The sequence below is a fragment of the Heloderma suspectum genome, chromosome 13, assembly GCF_057233095.1.
Source record: "Heloderma suspectum isolate Gila_16-S chromosome 13, 16-S_ref, whole genome shotgun sequence".
Lineage (NCBI taxonomy): Eukaryota > Metazoa > Chordata > Lepidosauria > Squamata > Helodermatidae > Heloderma > Heloderma suspectum.
Window position 1 is genome coordinate 12,290,469 of NC_139470.1, and position 17,019 is coordinate 12,307,487.

General features: G+C 46.2%; 1 protein-coding gene across 13 annotated transcripts in view; it reads left to right on the forward strand.

The window, feature by feature from the left end:
- EP400 (E1A binding protein p400) overlaps positions 1-17,019 on the forward strand; it is an 87,855-nt gene that overhangs the window by 38,721 nt on the left and 32,115 nt on the right. For 8 of the 13 annotated variants that reach the window (XM_084819514.1, XM_084819515.1, XM_084819517.1 and 5 more), the window contains 9 exons: positions 1,877-2,040; positions 3,567-3,821; positions 5,355-5,519; positions 7,848-8,012; positions 10,052-10,134; positions 12,074-12,372; positions 14,147-14,349; positions 14,448-14,617; positions 16,498-16,694. In XM_084819514.1, coding sequence (XP_084675640.1) covers positions 1,877-2,040; positions 3,567-3,821; positions 5,355-5,519; positions 7,848-8,012; positions 10,052-10,134; positions 12,074-12,372; positions 14,147-14,349; positions 14,448-14,617; positions 16,498-16,694 — 1,701 coding nt within the window. The remainder of the gene's footprint in view (positions 1-1,876; positions 2,041-3,566; positions 3,822-5,354; positions 5,520-7,847; positions 8,013-10,051; positions 10,135-12,073; positions 12,373-14,146; positions 14,350-14,447; positions 14,618-16,497; positions 16,695-17,019) is intronic. The other 5 variants (XM_084819521.1, XM_084819525.1, XM_084819527.1 and 2 more) reach the window with 3 other exon arrangements.

Below are 17,019 nucleotides of genomic sequence, written 5' to 3' on the forward strand. Positions count from 1 at the left end.
CGACTTGGCCTAGTTTGTCACTGAAGTAGTAAAGCTGTTATTATTTATCGTGTGGCACATTTACATCGCATTACAATAAAAACATAGAGCATAATAAATACGAAATGTAAAATATAAAATATAGACAGGAATATTACAAACTTATGTCTAGGTTACAGATTTAGTTTTTTACTTGAGTTGTCACAGCCAGGAAATCAGCAAAGTCTCCATTGTGGGCTCGGTTTTGATACTCTGTCACTTTATGTTGGATAGTTTGTTTTTCAGCCCCACAATCGCAATTTGATGATGTTGTTTTGCCCCATTTATAAAGGGCATCTGCACATCCACTCTACGATAGTAGGTGCAGAGTCTCATGATTGAATGACCCTTGACACAAAAGAATTCCTGGCATATACGGGCATGCATATAATGTTTTCTTAAAAAAAAATCCCACTGTGAGCCTGTATTTACTCATATTCATTCACAAGTCTTTAACTCCCCCCCCCCCCACTCCCATTTTCTCACCTCCCTCTGCCCTGCAGAATTTGGATAGTAAGCTTCTGGCTTGCCTGTCTTGTGTCACTCTTTTAATGTGCCCTGTATGTAGATGATGCTGTAGAAATAAAAGTAGAAATGAAATGAAATAAATTCCTTGGCTAAATTCTCTGGCCCAAATCAGACAACATGGGGGGGGGGGGCACTCACCAAATCATGGTTTGGCAACTGGGATACTCCACATGCTCAGGCTCGGTGGCAGAACACGTGGTTTGCATGCAGAAGGTCCCAGGTTCAATCCCTGGCATCTCCAGTTAAAAGAATCAGGTAGCAGATGAGACCCTGGATTGCTGCTGCCAGTCAGAGTACACATTACTGGGCCAGATAGAGTAGGGATGCCTGTCACCAGGAAATCCAGCCCTCTTCACTGGATTTCCATGGCATCCCAAACTCAGCTAGCATTGGTGAGCCGAGCTGTGGGTTTTTTCTTGAAATCCGGGAACTCTGGGGATGTTTTTTTTTAAAAAAAAAAATGTGTAAAAGAGCAATTTGTGCAAATTCCAGCTGAAATGTGCACAAATCATGCAAAGTCCAGATGAAATTTGTGCAAATTACAGCTGCAATTTGCATAAATGCCTCTTTATGCACCCCCCCCCCCGATAACAACCGGAAATCCACAGATCGAGTTGGGCCAGCTCACAAGAAAGAGCCGAAATCCAGGGGGTCAAGCTGATTAAAGCTTGGTGAGCTTCACCCCCCCCCCCCCCGATGGATTCCTCTGACATCCCTAAGATGGACCAATGGTTTGACCTGGGTAAGGCAGCTTCCCATGTTCTTCTTCCCTCACAGGCTTGTGTGCTCCTTCCTTCTCTTTCTTGTGGCTTGATATAGCTGTAGTTTTGCTATGACCTCTGAATCCGGGAGACACTTGTTACCTCTAACCAGGATTGCTTCTAAAGCAGGGTTTTAAAACCATGGCTTGAAGTGCATTGCAAACCATACGTTGCTGATTGGGACACACCACTGGCTCATGCCCTCTTCCTCCTGCTTCCTCCCTCCCCCTATTTCTGACGGATAACCGTCATTCTGCCATGACGTCTGAAACAGGGCAAACAATTGTTACTGCAAACCAGGGATGGGAACCAGAGTTTAAAGTGAGTTTCTGAGCTATGGTTTGCCATTTGGGGCCTGTGATGTCTGAACCAGACTTCTGTGTATTGAGACCATATCACCTAACCCTATTTACTGTGAGAACCATGCCTCATGTTGCATTTTTTTTTAAGCTATGGAAGTGCTTTAAAAATGTAACAGTGCCTGAAAATGTAACAGAAAGGAAGATTTTGTTTGATTCTCCTCATTTGTGCATGGCAGGAGGCAATAATGGCACCTATACCTTCTTCAGGTTGTTCCAGCCCGTTCAGTATGGACAGAAGCCGGAGGGGAGGACAGCATCTTTTCCCAGTGCTCAAGCGCAACGCACAGCGACCACAGCTACGGTGGCTCAACAGGGACAAGTGCGAGGCAGGTCGCCTATGACTACAGTGTCTGCAAATCAAGGTAAGAAAGGTATTGTCACTCTAGTTTTCTTCTAAGTTTCTGAATGTGATATTCTAGCCTGTTGAAATTGAATTCATACATTTCCTCAACATCAACCCCCCCCCCCCGCCCATCTCAACTATGGCCAGTTCTTTCAACTAAATTGTCACGTTAAAGGTGTGAGTTGAGTAGGAATGCATAAAGTTCAGCACGTGGCATGGTGGTCATGCCATTGTTTCCCCTCGAACTCTGCTCACTACTCTTACCTATGTTTAACCAGGCCATTCAAAAGCTGCCAAAAATATAAGTGGGTGGTAAAAAATGTTGGATTTCCAAGCTAGGTGAGCAGTGAAGTGTTTGCTTGCTTCACCAGCTGCTGACCTCTGCATGGGTCCAGTCTGCCTTCATCTTGAACAGGCCGGTTTAGCTGCCTGAAGTGGCTTAGAATTGTGGTTCTCAAAATGTAAGGTGAGCCTCCCTGAGGAGGAGTGTTAGCTTGTCCTGATCGCACCACTTTTTTTGTGGGTGCCTTCATGGGGTCAGGGGACAGGGTGCTGCTCTCTCCTTCTCTTCCCCTCAGACAAATAGTGCATAGTAGGCCTGTGCCCACAACTTTTTGTTTCGAGGGAAAGTGGGGTGGGGGGACACAGTTCCAGAATCTTCCATGAGTTCCTCTCAAAGATTGTTCTAAGCCTCTATTTTTTTCCCCATTGGAGTCTTCTGAGCGCTAATAAAACACCAACAACATATGATAACACTCCCTCTGCTATAGCGCCAATTCAGGATACAGGCAGAAAACTGCATGTTTGAATGCTTTGCCACTTCAAAAACTCCCTGCATGAGGAAAGCTAGCATAGATAAGGAGGCTTCTAGCCTAGTCTGTTTGCTGATGTGCTTGTGCAAGGAGTCCTTGATGTGGGAGGAGTGTCTCCCTTCATTGTCCTGGGTGAGACTTTATTGGGTGGGTTTTTTTTTCCTGAACTTTTCTAGTGGGGGAGCATTCAATCTCGTGACCTGTATTGTCCCAGGAAGGCTGTACCACAAGCCTTTTCCGATGGTTTTCACCTTTTCTGAAAGTGAACACCTCAAGGCAATGAGTTTTGTTTTTTTTGTCGTCTTAGCTACAAAGAAGGGGTGGGCATATATTCCAACCTTTTCTTTGATTTTTGTACTAGATCTTGTCTCTGAGAGGCCTGTCTTGGGTGCAGTTTGAGAACCGCATGTTCTAGAACACTAACGGCTTTGGAAGCCAACAAGCAGCCAGCAAACGTGTTCTGCCTGTTGCTGCCGTGTGCCCTCTTTAGCTGTGTGTATGTGCGTGTAGCTTGCAGACAAACCGAACGGATAACGCATGGTTTTGACCCCTTTGACATGGTAGATTTAAGCTTCCGGTTGGATCCTATGGCCTGCGGAAACGAGGGGTTCTGCAACACTTCTGTACCTAGAACGAAACGTTTAAGATCTTTTTTTAAAAATGAAAATCTCCAATGCTGTACCTCTTACAAAAAACAGGACTGACTCTAACAGCTTGCACAACCCAACCTTATTGATTGCAGCCGCCGCCGTCTCCTCCGCAGCGCCACAGTTTCAGCCAACTCAGTCTTCCATCAGTGTTCCTCCGAGACAGCAGCCGGCAGTGACCTTCGCCACCGCAACTAGCCCAGCCAATCCTGCGAAACAGCGGGGTCAGAGCACTGCGCAGGCCTTACAGCTAGGCCAGGCCCAGCCACAGGTCCCCCCACACACCATCCAACAGAGTGTGCTGCCTCAGAGGCTGGTATTAACCTCTCAGGCTCAGGCACGGTTGCCTAGTAAGTGCCCCCCCCCCACTCCCCTTTCCAGGTTTCTCCCACCTTTTGATTTATGTTTTATTTTCTCCAACTTCCCTGAGGTTAAGTTATTAGGCACCCTAAACAATGTGTACAGAATGATTTTGTTGTGATGGCTTGGTTTGGTTCCCCCTCCTTCCCCTTCCTCCATCGTTCTTCTGAGTAGCCTTGCTCCCTATTTTACTTTGCGTATTTGACCAAGGGCCAAAAAAAAGGTCCAAAATTTGGATAAGAAAAACCAATCGATAATCGCTGTGGACATAACATTAGCGGTGTCAACTTAATCTCCTCATTTCTGCATGTTTCCTCCACTGGCCAGACTTCCTTTGGACCTGGAAACTTTTTTTTTTTTAAAGCTCTCTCCTCTTCCTAATTTGAGTCTTTCTTTTTGAAAACACTAACCTCATCCTGCTAAGAAGGCCTCTCTCTTGACTTCCTTGGAGGTGAACTGCAGCGCTTAGGAGGAGGGCGGATGGGAAATACGCAGAGGTGGTTTTGCTTCAGATTGTTTGTGCACTGGCTCCTAGCATGTCTAGAGAATACTGAGCACTGTTGTACTAATGTTTTAATCCTTGGGGGAATAAACTGCCTTTGCAAAAGCTAAAAGTTCCATGGCTCAAATCCAGAAATTTGGGCAAGCTTTTCTTTTAAAACTTTTTCAGTACATTAAAGCATCAACATCTTCAGATTTGGAAAATGTGTGGTCAATATATTTTTTTCCAGTTGACCTGAAATTGGTTTATGGATGATTTTGTAGTTTGTTTTTCAGCTCTTGTGAGCCACCCTGAACATTGTGCTTACACTCAAAGGGCGGTTTATAACTCCTCTTTAAAGACAAGCAAAGTGTCTTTTTAAGTAAACAGATGACATATGTGAAATACACTTGTCACATTTTGAAAAGTGGTTGTAAAATACTTTCAATGGACATCCTGCCCCAGCAAATTTAGAAAAAAATAAATAAATGCTGCTATGGTTAACTCCATGATTTATCTTTTTAAATTATTTATTTGATTACAGGTGGGGAGTACACAAAGCAAAATTAACCCTTGCTTCAGCTGTAAATCACTAAACATGACAAATTAATTGGCAATCCGTGTTGAACTATCTTGGCGTCTCCTGAGCTTTCCTGCATTTTGCTTTTGAAAAGGCAGTGGAGGTCTGACCTTAATGACTTTCTACTCTCTGGTTTATGAAGTGTCACATGAGTTTTTTCAGGTCACTCTTGTCGCCTATAAAAGTGGAAAGATAACTTTTCCCTCCCTCCCTTTCCCCCCCTTCACCAAATGTTCTACATTTAAATGAATAGAACAAAACCCATTTGTCCATCACCTGTATAAAAGCAGTACCTGTGGAACTTTTATATGACACTTTCCCCCCCTCTGCACTACATATATTTCTGCATGGGGGAGGGGGGGGGCAGATTCAGCATCCGTTTTACTAACCGAAACAAGAGGAAAGGCGGGATCTCTGGAAGGCAGCCTGCCTTTAATGTGCACTTCTGTCCCCCTCCCGCAGGTGGCGAAGTAGTAAAAATAGCCCAGCTGGCTTCCATTGCAGGAGCACAGGGCAGAATTGCTCAGCCAGAGACTCCAGTGACGCTGCAGTTCCAGGGGAACAAATTTACTCTGTCTCATAGTCAGCTTCGCCAGCTCACTGCAGGGCAGCCTCTGCAGCTGCAAGGTATGGTACCAAACGATGATTCTCTCCTTTCCCCCCACTGTGGCTGCCTTTACGCTAAAGAAACCCCCCGCAGTCCTCCCGCTCTGGAGCCTTTCTGCATTTATCACAGGCTCCCAGACAGCGACCACGTGATTGCCAAGGAGAGGGGAAGCTTTTAATTTTCTAGGTTCCATAGAAGTCAATGAAATAGTGCCATCTAGTGGGTGTTTTAATCATGTAACATTCCTAGTTTAAAAAGATAATAGAATCGTAGGGCTGGAAGGGGCCTGCAAGACCATCGAGTCCAACCCCCTGCTCAGTGCAGGAAGCCTGATTCCCAGGCGGTCTCCCATCCAAGTACTAACCAGGGCTTAGCTTCCAAGATCAGGCGAGATCAGGCGCATCCAGCCCTTTGCTCGTTCATTAGTTTTGGATCTTTTTGGGACGGAATAACCAGGAAATACCTCTGAATGTTTTCTGGAGGTTAATGACATCATGAAAAGGACCTGCAAACCTCTGTGAGTGGGCAATCAGGATAAAAGCTCTGTGTGAAGGAGCCCTGTATATCCTTGTCGGACTTTTATATAAATCATTTCTTTGTAAGTATAAATAATCTGGCCTTCTGGAGTTCCCAGACAGCCACACTCCTTCTGGCCAGCCCCCACCCCTTCCCCCCAACTACCAATCATTGCCTGGTTTCCTGGCATTTGCAGTTCGTTCCCCATTCCAGAAAGTTGAAATGCCTCTCCTAAGGCTGAGTTCCTGGCTTTAAGCTGAAATATGTTGGGATTTGGGGGCTCTCCTCTTTTGCCTTTGGCCGTACCCTTTATTCCTTTGATCCCTCCTGCCACTGGATCCCAGCCCGCAAAGCTTCTCTGAAATGGAATTTGACCCTCGATCTGAAAGGGGTTCTGCACCCCTAGTGTATATTATTCCTTCAATCCCTACAGCAGCCCTGTAGTGCAGGCCAATATTATCCCCATTTTTTTCAGATGGATATTGGCTTGCTTAAGGTTAGTGACAGTGTGAGATTTTGAACTGGAGGCCGATTTTCTGATTCACGCTACGCTAGCACCTCTGTATCAGAGGGGAGCAGATCGCTGAGGATGTTAACTGGGGGCCATTAACTCCTCCAAGAATTTGTCCAACCCCCTTTTAAAGCCATCCAGATTGGTGGCCATCACTATATCTTGTGGTAGCAAATTCCATAGTTGAACTCTCTGCTGTGTGAAGAAGCCATTCCTTTTATCTGTCCTGAATGTCCCACCAAGCAGCTTCATGGAATGACCCGATTGGGTTTGAGTATTATGTATAATTCTATACACCTCTATCTGTATCTGTGCCTTTTGTACAATAAGTGTATTTTTTTCTTTTCCCCCCCTATTTTTTTCTAATTTGCTAGCAATTCTCATAAGCTTCTTGGTAGTACTTCTGAAATGGAGGGTTAAAAAAAATATGGTGGGACTGTCGCCGTGAGCCTTCAGGAAGGCCGTACAAATTGCAAAGATGGATTCTCTCAAACCCTTCCCAAATTGTAGTGGCATTTTTGCTGTCACGGGGTGAAGCTTGTGCCAGTCCCTCGAATAGTTCCAAGCTTACATTTGAAAGAGATCTTTCTGAGAATCCTTTTAGTAATCTGGGGAGGTTGGTAGATCTTTCCTCCCTGCCTCCTAAGCTGAAGGAGCATTTAGGTTGCTGTTTTCTTATGGCAGAAAATCTTTAAATTTACAAGCCTTGTGAATAAAGCAATACCACAGGGCAGTGTTGAGGATCCAGTATTGCACATTTAGTGGTGAAAACATCACATTTTGAGGCCAAGGCAAGGGTGCAAACATCAGCCCTGTGTCACTGTTACGAATTTTTCTGCTTGTTCTTTCTAAACTGTAAGAAGGAAAAGAACTTAGGTTACAGCAAAGGCTTTTTTTGTTGATACGTGAAATTGTCATCTTTATACCTGCATTATAAGTCTGACCCAAGGACTTCAAAGGTTTTGCTTTGCCTGCTTTCACAATATATGGGGCAAGAAAGCCAGTGTGGTGTAGTGGCTAGAGTGTTGGACTGGGAGTTGGGAGATCCAGGTTCTAGTCCCCACTTGGCCATGGGAGCTCACTGGGTGACTTTGGGCCAGTCACAGACTCTTGGCCCAACCTACCTCACAGGGTTGTTGTTGTGAGGCTAAAATGGAGAGGAGGGGGGTTATGTATGCCGCCTTGGGTTCCTTAAGGAGGAAAAAAGGTAGGATATAAATGTAATGATGGATGGATGGATGACTGGTTGTCACTGGTTTTTGTTTTGGCTTTTTCGTAAAGTCGGTTTATGATTTCTTCCCATTACATTTCTCCGAACCAGGCAGCGTCCTGCAAATCGTTTCGGCTCCCGGGCAGCAGTACTTGCGGCCTCAAGGCCCCATGGTCATGCAGACGGTGTCTCAGGCTGGGACTGTTCAAAATGCTCTGAATGCTTTGGGAAATCAGCATCCTGCCAGCTTACCAGCTTCAGCAGTAGCGCAGCAAGGTAAGGGCTCTTTCCCTTGCGTCTATCTCCAGGACTTTTTAAGAGTAGATCTGCGCTTTTGTGTATGTATATTCTGACCTCTCCTACCTTCTCAGGTCTCTCACACACACCCCACCACAATGATTTGGGGAAATGCTTCCAGGAGGAGGGAGAAGAGTTTGCTTCAGTTCTTTATTAGAAGTGATGCCACTCCCCCTCAGAATTTCCTGTTCCCTTTGAGCTGCAACCCTCACAGTAGTGGGTTTGGGGTGGGGGGGACGAGGAATTAATTTCCCCAACAACATATTTGTCCCTGATCTAATGCAAAGTATTTTGGGGTGGCTTGGTCTTGAATGGGCAATTAAGACCCATTTGCTTTACAAAAGACCTCCTCCGGATGGAGAGAAAACTGCTAGAACTGGCTTGTTGACGTGGATGAACACAGAAGCCTGCATTTTTGGACTCTCATTGAGGGTGTGGCTGTGGGGACTGTCATGATGAGCCCCTGCAAAATTTGCCACTTCACCACTGTTAGGCACACACTGAGCGTGCACCCCTCTGCTTGCAATCCCTTTAACTGGAGCTCTCCCTCTTCTATGGCTGTCAAGGGCTCCTTGGAGGGCTCTCTCAGTCTAATCCAGTAGCCAAGTCCAGACACAGACAAAGGGATTCTTTTTAAAGCTTTATTCTTTTTTTATAACTTAATAACTCTACAGGTAGCAACTAGATCTGAGCAGCAGCATCCCTATGCCCTAAGTTGGAACAGTTGGTCCCCGTTTGAAAGGGAATCACTGGCAGACCCTGAACTTATGGGCTAGGGAGAATCCCTTCCCTTTTCCCTTGGATCCTCTGGGCGCAACTGTTCTTCGAGCGCGAACCCTTTGGCGCCGCTCTCTGCGTCTGCGCCGCGCATCCACCCAGTCTTCTATCTGTGCTGAGACACTCCCTGGACTGCTTTCTAAACTAGGAATGTGGGTGGGAGGAAGCTCCGTCAGCTGTTGGTCCTGGGAAAAAGGAGCGCGCTCCTCTCCCGAAGGAGCAACTGCTCTTCCTCAGCAGCAGAACTACTCTGGGAATCTATGGGCTCAGTGTCTACCCTTTAACTGGAGCTCTCCAGCTTTAACTGGAGCTCTCCCTGTTCTATGGGCAGCTTTGATATCTACTGCCAGATCCTCTCCTTTTCCCTGAAGTCAGGATCTTCTCCCCACTCTTGGCTGGCTCTTCCATAGTGGCTTCTTGCTCACTAGACTCCTTGTTGCTCCACATCACTAGGCCGTTATATTAGTAGACTCCAAATCACTGTTACATCACTAGACTCTGCAGCACTAGACTGTTATATACACGCACTCGCACACATACTGAGCGTGTACCGGTTGCTCGCAGGCCGTTTAACTGGAGCCCTCCCTCTTCTGTGGCCAGCTTTAGCTATATCTTTCCAGCTTTAACTGGAGTTCTCTCTGTTCTGTGGCCAGCTTCGATATTCGTTGCCAGATCCGCTCCCTTTCTCTGAAGTCAGGATCTTCTCCCCGCTGTTTGCTGGCTCTTCCACAGTGGCTTCTAGCTCGTAGACTGCTTGCTGCTCCACATCACTTTCAGAGTTCTTATCGCTTTTGCAGTAGAATGAAGTTAGAAACATAAACATTCCATGCTAGCAAACCATGGGTTTGTTTGTGGTGTTAGAGAGCAAAAGAAGATCCAGTTGGTATGGCAAAAATCACAGGAAGCTGGAATTGCTGATCAGCCAATCCTGCGAAACAGCGGGGTCAGAGCACTGTGCAGGCCTTACAGCTAGGCCAGGCCCAGCCACAGGTCCCCCCACACACCATCCAACAGAGTGTGCTGCCTCATTTGGCCAAGTATTGATACAGGGATCCACTAATCAGCTCACTGCAGTTGCCTTGGGATTCTTCATTATTGTCTGTGTGTGAGAGGCAGACTTATCGCTTGTAGAGGGCTGGAGGGCTTGATGCAGGCCCCTCATGTGCTAGCTTGAACTGAACTGCAAAGTGTGTACTTGAAATGTATAAACACTTGGTTTATCTTTTAAGTGTGTGTTTCAGGTAGAACGATGAGTACTAATTTAGCTTCGGGGGACTCAGCTTCATCTTTAAAACCTGGCCTTATTCATGGAGGACACGCTCAGGTACTCCTGCTGATTTTGCTGTATGAACTCAGTTGTCAGATTAAAATGGCTTCCCTTTCAACTCCTTTTGGAATTGGAAAGCAAGCAATAAAAATAGCATGTTGGTTTTTCTCTCTTCCTTTGGCCTTTCAACAAAAGTATCTTTTCTCCTTAGTGTTCTACCCTTTCCCTCTTCAAGATGTATATTTTTAAATACATAAAACTGTTGCAGATTTAATTATTTTTGGTCTAAGTAAGCTTTGGAAAGAAATAGGCTCCACCAATGTTGCATGAAAGCAAATTTCCCTGCCTTGCTACCTGATATCTTTTTAATGGGAGAAGCCAGTGATCGAATCCAAGGCCTTCTGCGTGGTTTTGAGCTGTGCCTCCTGCCCTCCAAGTTTGTGCTTGAAACAAAATACGGAATGCACTTTTATAGGATTTCAGTGCATAGAAACAGAGCAAGGTAGTCCAGAAATTGGAACTTATAGCTAGAACAGAGGCTTTTACTATTCTGGTATAGAATCTGTTGAGAACTTGACCTGTGTTAGGCAAACTCCATGATAGACATAATTAGGAAAGGAGTTGAGAATAAAACTGCCAATATCATACTGCCCTTATGGTGCGACCACACTTAGAATACTTTGTACAGTTCTGGTCACCACACCTAAAAAAGGATATTGTAGATCTGGAAAAAGTGCAGAAAGGGGAAACTAAAATGATCAAGGGGCTGGAGCATCTCCCCTATGAGGGAAGGTTACAACAGCTGGTATTGTGTAGCTTGGAGAAAAGGTGAGTAAGGGGAGACATGATCGAGGTGTACAAAACTATGCATAGTGTAGAGAATGTGGATTGGGAGACATTTTTCTCCCCCTCTCATAGTACCAGAAGCTGTGGTTATCTCGTGAAGCTGATTGGGACAGGTGAAAGGAATGACATCTTCGCACAGCATGTTGTTAAACTATCAAATTCTCTACCACTAGACATGGTAATGGCCACCAATTTGGATGGCTTTAAAAGGGGATTAGACAAATTCCTAGATGATAAGGCTCTCAGTGGCTACTAGTCCTGATGGCTGTATGCTGCCACCAGTATGCCTATGTACAGCACTTTCTGGGGAACATGGGCAGGAGGGTGCTGTTGCACTTGTGTCCTGCTTGTGGTTCCCTGTTGGCAGCTGGCTGGCCACTTCATGAACAGAATGCTGGACTAGGTGGACCCTTGGTCTGATCCAGCAAGGCTCTTCTTACGTTCATAGGTTCTTCTGTCCTGTGAAGCCCCACTGAATGCTATCGTGTAGCTGCATTTTGTTGCAGGGTGTGCATGAAAAAAATCCCATTGGATTTGGTCCTTGCAACTGCATATGCAGACCAGTGTTATGCTTGTTTACTTGGAATTAAGACCCATGGGATTCAGTGGAATGCACTCCCTGGCAAATGAGCTGAGCCAAGGGACTGATGTTGAACTCTATATAGTTCTAACTAGGGCTGTACAGATTGGGTAAAATCCATTCCGTCTTGTGTTTTAAGGATTGTCAGGTGCCTTTCCTTCCGTTGTCCACCAGCTACTGGAATCGGATTTTTTTAAGTTTCTGAATTTGCATGTGCAAAATCTGCATGTGCAAAAATGTGCAAATTCTGCCCAAATGTGTATTTTCACATTATAGGCTATAGGGAAATGAGCATTTTTGGGTCGTTATTTATTTTTGCGTATTTTTGTACAACAAAATTTGTGCAAAATTCCCAAAGGTTAGGAAAATGGTCCACAAGTCTGCAGAATCCGCCTGACAGGAAAAGCTAGTCCTCTGTGGAACCCGTGGGTCAGAGTCTTAAAAATCTGAACTCATTTGGTTCCGTTGTGGATTTCTTCGCCGTCCTAGTCCTACTTTAAAAGTGATGTGAACTTTTTGCCGCTGTTTTCATCAGAAATGAACACACGTTCATTTTGTTTGTTTACAAAGGAGTCATTTGAGGAAAAGAACAGGCTTCTAAAGGAGCGCCTGGACAGGCTCTTCACTTGCAACGAGCGCCGCTGTTCCAGAGCACCAGTGTATGGCAGAGATCTCATGAGAATCTGTTCTCTGGTGGGTGACAGAAAGACGCCCCCTCAGTTTTCCACTGGAGCCAGGAAATGGAGCTGGGCCGGCTTTGCAAACTGCTGCCTCTCGTTGAACACCTCTGGGGACCACAGAGACCCACTCCAAGGGCTGATGTGGACGCTAGAACGGCAGCAGGAATCCCTGAGGGACGCTGTTAATAGGTGAGCTTTGTAACTTCCATGCAGGGTTTTGAATTTTAACTGACTGTGCCCGGCTTCCGAGTGCATCCTCCCACTTAATCCTGGTAGGGATGCTCCCAATAGATGTCATGGAACTGTGAAGGCTCGGGGTGGTTGTCCCAGGTAACGTCCAGCTGTTGCCGCTTGGCAATGAATTTCATCCACAGGCTGCTTTTCGTGGGGTGGTTAGAAGGGGGGAAATCGGGGAGATTTCCTTCCTGCTCCTTGCTGCAGCAGCTGTCCTGCTGTACAGATCCTCCCGCTCCATGTGTTCATAACGAGGTCCCTAGGAGACGAGACCGAGAGTCCATCTAGTCCAGAGTTAGGCAGCCTTTGGGGCCCATGGGCACATTTGGAAATTTGGGCAACTGCCCTGTGCGCAGCCATAAAATGGCTTCCCTGGGTGGGCGTGGCTAGTCACAAAGGACAAGTAACCTGCGTGGAGGCATTCATGGGAAACCAAGATGGCAGCAGCTGGAGGCTCCCACTTTGCTTTGAAGCAAGCCCAGCTGCCAGTCAGAAAATACAAACGTATTTCTAAAATAAAATTTGGGAAGAGTAGGGTATCGAAGGAGGCACTTAGGAAGGTGTCTGGGGGCACCATGTTGTCTACCCCTGAACTAGTCCACTATCCTGTTTCCTACTCTGGCTAGCCAGATGCCATGAGCAGGTTATGAAGGCAGCGCCAGCCCTCCTCTGTTGTTGCTCCCCAGCAACTGGAACGCTGTCTCTGAATGCAGAGGGCTCCATGTAGTCCCTACGACTAGTAGCAATCAGTAGACCTAGCCTCTTCTATGAATTTGTTTAATCCCCCTTTAAAAGCCATCTTAACCCCTGGCCCATCTCCCTCCCTCCCGAAAGACATCAGAGGGAGAGGGAACTGAAAGGGGGCAGGGGGCATGAAGCTCAATTGCACCCAAGTCCTCTGGAGCACTTATTGTATGACTGGAAGCTGGCCGGCTCAAAAGGAATCTGTGCCTGTCTTGGTGCTACTTTTGGCCTGGCCGGCTCCGCCGCTCCGCCTGATGTCAGAGTTTTTAATTTTTATTTATTTTTATTTATTAAATTTATTAATTGCCCATCTGGCTGGTCACCCAGCCACTCTGGGCGATATACAATAATAAAATCAGATTAAAACAATAAAATTCTACATTAAAAACACCATATTTCTAAAAATACCCTAACCCACCCCAAATGCCTGCCTGAACAACCACATTTTTAATGCGTGGCGGAAGTTCATTAAAGAGGGGGCATGGCGGAGTTCTCTAGGGAGGGAGTTCCACAGACTGGGGGCCACCCTTGTCCTCACCAGTCTACCTGTCCTGGCTGATGGAACAGAGAGAAGGCCATCTGAGGCTGATCTTGTTAAGCGGCCTGTCTGTTGTTGCTGGAGGCGCTCCTTAAGATAGTTTGGGCCAGAAATATATAGGGTTTTAAAGGTCAAAAACAACACCTTGAATTTGGCCCGGAAAACAACTGGTAACCAGTGCTTACACACAGCAGACTCCACAGCAAACACACAGCAGACTCCAGCGGATCGTGCCCTGCCTGCTCCCAGCTGCCTGCTGCTCCCCTCTTGCATCGCCTTTGGAAGGGGAGGGGACGAGAAGCGGCATGCGCCGCAGGCAGCTGAACTCCTCGAGTGGCCGGCTTCGGTTCCTGATCTGCCAGTGGATGGTTCTCTGGCAAATCAGGCCGCCACGTAGCCAGCAGTCTTACTGGAAGCCCTTGCCATGTGACTCGCTTTGTTTCCCAGGGTTCTCTGCGTGCGGCCAGCGGCGGTGGCCGCCCCTCCGTCTTTGCGTGTGGCGAGGCTTCCCGCTCTGTATAGCCACAGGATGAAACTCCTCCGGCACCGTCTGAAAGGGGAGGCATCTCCTCACTTGCGTCAGCTGCAGCAGCTCACCACTCCACAGTGGCTTCAGTTTCCTGACCTCCGTCTGGTGCAGTACGATGCAGGTAGAGGAGGGCCTTCTTTAAAAACGCATGCCCCCAAACACAAAACTGGGAGAAGGTTCTCCAGGAAGGTTTTACACTGTCTTCTTTCTGGGATGCAGGGAAGCTGGAAGCTCTGGCGGTCTTGCTTCAGAAGTTGAAATCAGAAGGGCGCCGGGTGCTGATCTTGTCCCAGATGATTCTCATGCTGGACATCTTGGAGCTGTTCTTGAATTTCCATTTCCTCACCTATGTGCGGATTGATGAGTGTGCTAATCAGGAAGAGCGCCAGGTAAGCTGGGCCAGTCGCGTGTGTCTCATTATTTTTAGACCCTTACAAAATTAGAGGAAGTGGCAGTCGAACACAGATGCTCTTCCTTTATTACGCTTTGCCCTAATCCATCGCTACCCCCCCCCCCCCGCCCAGTCTTACCTCAAAGGCTCTGCTGCATGCAGGGAGTGTTTCTTGGATGGGGATTTGATGAATGCTCTTTGCACGATGAGCTTGAAATAGCCATTTTGTAAAATAATAATATCATTTTTGTAAAGCTCAGTGTTTTGCATCCGAATCTTTTGGAGATTTGCATTGCTGCATGTTTCATATGAAGCATAATCTCAGAGAGTGCCGCCTCCCTGAAATATGAGATCAGCTCATGAAGGGCTGCTTCAAGTATCATACTATTTGGATGCCGGATTGGCACCCACAAGAAACAGGGCTTTTTTGGTGGTAGCCCTGGAGTTCTGGAATGCCTTTCTACAGGTTGCTCGTTTGGCTCCCTCCTCAATTCAGCAGAGAGATACACATGTTTTTGCTCCTTTGTTGTTTCGGGAGTTGATCTGTGCTGACTCTATTAGATTTGTTTTCATGGTCATGTTGATGGTACTGCATTGTTGATGTTATTGCTTGGTTGGACTGCTTTAATTGTTTTTATTGATCTGTTTTCATTTTATTGATTGGTTTTCATTTCGCTTTGGGAGCATTGGTTGAAAAGTAATACATACAGTTCATAAATAGCTATGTACTTTCTTTAGGGGGCCACTGAAACTTTCCTTTTCCTTGGGTAGCTTTTGGCAGCTTGCCCTTTCAGCATGCTACGTAGTTTGCAATTTAGTCTTTTAACTGGAGCAGAATGCAGATTTACCTGAATCTTCCACCAGCACGGGAACTTCCTTTCTAGACATGCACCTTGGCCTTTCTGTTTAGGCAAGCAGTAAAGGACTGTCTGTTTAGAACTGCCTTCAACTGAATTCATAAATGGCTTTTGTGTTGAAAACTGCTTGGCAAATATTCTCTATGCTTTCTCCTGTGGCTGTTAAGTCTTCTAACTGCATATGCTCATCTTTGTACACCTTTGTATTGAGGGCATAGCTCTGAAAAGCAGCTTAGCAAACCGTTAAATCACGAGTCCCCAACCATTTTGGGTTGGTGGGCATATTTGGAATTTTGAGAGTGTTGTGAGGGCTCTCACAAAATGGCCACCATGGTGAGGGCTTGCCTATTCATATATGGCTGCCGGGATGGGCGTGGCCAGTCACAAAACACTTCCCAGATGGCAAACTGATGTGAGACTAAAGAAAAAGTGACTTGCCCAAGAACCTAAGAACAAGGCAGAGGTACAGTCTGAGCGCTAAAGCACAAAACCACTCTGTTGAACCCAAATAAAGATGGTGCTTGCGGGCAGCGCTTTGCTTTGCAGTGTGCCAGTCCCCCGCCCCGTTAATTTTTTTAAATAAAAAATCTTAAATAAAATAGAGGTACCCACAGACACCATGCTGGAGATCCCAGCATTAAGTAATAATTTATTTAACACAGCCTTAAATCTTAACATCTTGCCCAGTTGCAGTAGATAATAAGGAATTCCATGCAGGCAAATGAGCAGGGCTGGTGGAGGAAGGATGGATTACTCCATCTTTGCTCTGGAATCCTGTTTGGTTTCTATGCTGGCCGTCTGGAAGGAAGCAAAGCCTCTTCCTCCACGCTCTGCATGGATAACATAAAGTAGTAAAAAAATAAGTTCAGGCTAGTAGCTTTTGTGGACTTATTTGCAAGGCTGACTTGCACATTCTGCTCCCGGAATGAAGACCACGGGTGATATCTGTCAACTCATCCACGAGTGCTGAAGTGCCCTATAATATGTGCTAACAGTGTGCTCCCCCCGTTTTCTGATCAAGGAGCTAATGAAGACCTTCAACAGAGACAAGCGCATCTTCTGTGCGATCCTTTCTTCGCACAGTCGCTCCACAGGCGTCAACCTTGTAGAGGCCGACACAGTTGTGTTCTACGACAACGATTTAAATCCAGTGATGGATGCTAAGGCTCAGGAATGGTGTGACAGAATTGGCAGGTGCAAGGACATCCATATCTACAGGTGATGCTTGCAAACTAGCTGTTATGCAAATAGAAAACCAACACACAAGCAAAAGGGCACAACTAGCACCTTTTCTCCTTGATATGTATAAAAATGTGGTTCTCCTCCTATTCTCCCCCCCCCACCCTCCCGTCTGAGGTTGTGCAATCTGTTTTATCACATCCCTTGGCTGCATGTGTTAGCTCAGGCCTCAGATGGAAGCCATCACAAACAAGCACACGCACACACTAGCTGTAGTGCTGATTTTAAAATACAGTGAATTTATTTATATGCACAGCATGGTGAAGTATAAAAAATCAATCCTGTAGCAATGTCAGTAGCCTCT